Source organism: Sander lucioperca, chromosome 10 (genome assembly GCF_008315115.2).
Source record: "Sander lucioperca isolate FBNREF2018 chromosome 10, SLUC_FBN_1.2, whole genome shotgun sequence".
Lineage (NCBI taxonomy): Eukaryota > Metazoa > Chordata > Actinopteri > Perciformes > Percidae > Sander > Sander lucioperca.
In genome coordinates this window covers 1,881,957-1,884,456 of record NC_050182.1, presented here as the reverse complement: position 1 = coordinate 1,884,456, position 2,500 = coordinate 1,881,957, and the positions used below count along the sequence as shown (strand labels likewise).

General features: G+C 40.4%; 1 protein-coding gene across 7 annotated transcripts in view; it reads left to right on the top strand.

The window, feature by feature from the left end:
- Window positions 1-2,500, top strand: part of adam15 (ADAM metallopeptidase domain 15) — an 80,539-nt gene that overhangs the window by 48,176 nt on the left and 29,863 nt on the right. For all 7 annotated transcript variants that reach the window (XR_004898431.1, XR_004898432.1, XM_036005790.1 and 4 more), the window contains exon 12: window positions 2,430-2,500. This exon is cut by the window's right edge and continues 107 nt beyond it. Coding sequence is in view for 5 of the 7 variants with exons in the window: in XM_036005790.1 (XP_035861683.1) it covers window positions 2,430-2,500 (71 nt within the window). In the remaining 2 variants the exon portion in view is untranslated. The remainder of the gene's footprint in view (window positions 1-2,429) is intronic.

Genomic DNA, 2,500 nt, shown 5'->3' with positions numbered 1-2,500 from the left:
CACAATCTAAATCAGTAACAAAAGAAATATTACTGATGACACCAGTCTTGCTTTCATGGAATTGGTATCTAATAAATTAATTACAGCAGCAGGGTCAGTAGAAGATCATCTAAATCAGTTTAATTCTGAATTACTCTGAGTACTTGATGTCATAGCACCTGTTAGGACTAAAATAAGCTCTGGTAAACAGAAAGCCCCATGAAGAAATGCCCCGACAGTAGCTAATCACAAAAAAGACTGCAGGAAGGCAGAACGCGAAGAAGAATAGTTTGACAAAACGAAAACACAGATTCATCATGAAATCTACAAAGATAAACTCTGTCAATATAATACTGTGCTACGCAGTACGAGGCAGTCCCACTTTTCGGGAATTATTAATCATAATATTAATAATACACGTGTGTTATTTGCCACTGTTGATAGGTTAACTAATCCGCCCATGCAGTCATGCCCTGACTTTTGCTCTGATTTGCCGAATTCTTTAGAAATAAAATTGAAAACATAAGATTCTGTATTAGCTCCACTCTGAATGGAAATATTGACATTTTATTACCCAATACAAAAGCAATAGTCTCTATGTCTGAATTTAAGGCTATTAATGATAAAACACTCGCAGAAACCGTGCAGAGTCGTAAGCCATCCCAGTGCTCTCTAGACATCATGCCTGCTAGTTTCTTCAAAAAAGTTTTCAGTGCGTTTGCAATGGATTTGTTGCTTATTGTAAATGGCTCGTTACTCACAGGCAGTTTCCCTGCATCCTTGAAAACTGCAGTTATCAGACCCCTTCTGAAAAAGAGCAATCTCGATGCCTCCGTACTTCACAACTACAGGCCTATCTCGAATCTGCCTTTCGTAAGCAAAATTATTGAGAAAGTTGCTTTTAATCAAATCAATGAATTCCTGCAAAAAAAATGACATCCTCGATAGCAAACAATCTGGTTTCTGTAAACATCACAGCACAGAAACTGCTCTTATAAAGATTCTAAACAATATTCGCATGAATAATGATGCTGGTAGTTTGACAGTCTTGGTGTTATTAGATCTCACTGCAGCTTTTGACACTGTCGATCATACAATCCTTCTGGATAGATTAGAAAACTGGGTGGGGCTCTCAGGCACTGTCCTCAGGTGGTTCAGGTCATACTTAGATGGCAGGGGATATGTAGTAAGGATGGGCAATCTCGAATCTGAGAGAACGACCATGACATATGGAGTTCCACAAGGATCTATCCTTGGGCCCCTTCTATTCAATTTGTATATGCTTCCTCTTTGTCACATTCTGCAGCACCCTAAGATTTCTTATCATAGCTATGCTATGACACCCAGATTTATCTTGCACTCTCATCAAATGACTATGCTCCTATAGACTCTCTATGTCTTTGTTAATTCTGTTTGGCAACAAAAAAGGAAGACTGTCACTTAGTACTTACCTTGACTCTAGAGGACTAAAAACGAGTACCAAAGTCAAGAATCTTGGTGTAATAATTGATGAAGACCTAAATTTTGGTCATCACATTAAAGCGGTAACTAAGTTATCATTACCTGTAGGGTAGACTACTGCAATGTGCTTCTTACTAATGCTCCAAATAAGACCATAAAACAGTTGCAACTCATCCAAAATGCTGCTGCAAGAATACTCACAAACACCAAGAGGAGAGAGCACATTACTCCAATTCTCAAATCACTGCACTGGCTTCCGGTTAAATTCAGAATCGATTTCAAGGCTTTACTCATTGCCTTCAAGTCCTTCAATGGTCTAGGCCCAAAATATATTGCCGACATGTTTATCGACTACAAGCCTAGTAGGTCTCTCAGATCAGCAGGTACTGGTCAGTTGGTGGTGCCCAGAGTTCTTTCCAGGAGTGGTGAAACGGCCTTCAGCCATTATGTTGCCCACTGCTGGAACCAGCTCCCGCTGGATCTAAGGCATGCACCAACTGTAACCATTTTTAAATCTAAGTTAAAGACTGTTCTCTTCTCCAGAGCTTTTAGTTAGGCTTGCTTGATGGTATTTTAAGTACTTTATTTTTTTTAAACTGTTATGCCTTTGTCTTCTCATATATCTCAATTGTATATTTGTTGTTGTTGTTTCTGCCTGTAAAGCACTTTGAATGACCTCTGTGTATGAGAAAGTGCTCTATAAATAAATTTGCCTTGCCTGGTAGCAGAGGGCCCCATGATGAAGCTCCGCCCCCACTGTACTGAGAGTCTAGCTCCGCCCCTGAGATATATGAGATATATATATATATATACACACACACACACACACACACACACACACACACACACACACACGGGAAAAGTAACTACATTTACATACTGTGAATCGTTTTTTAAATCGAGAATTGTTTTTGAATTGAAAATCTGAATCGTGACGTTTAGTGCGTGGTACAGCCGTGGTGGAGAGTAACGGTGACTGTGACCTGCAGGTTCCTGCCGGGCCAGCAGTTCAGCAGCTGCAGCGCTGCAGATCTGTCCGTCAGCCTGCTGCACGGGGGCG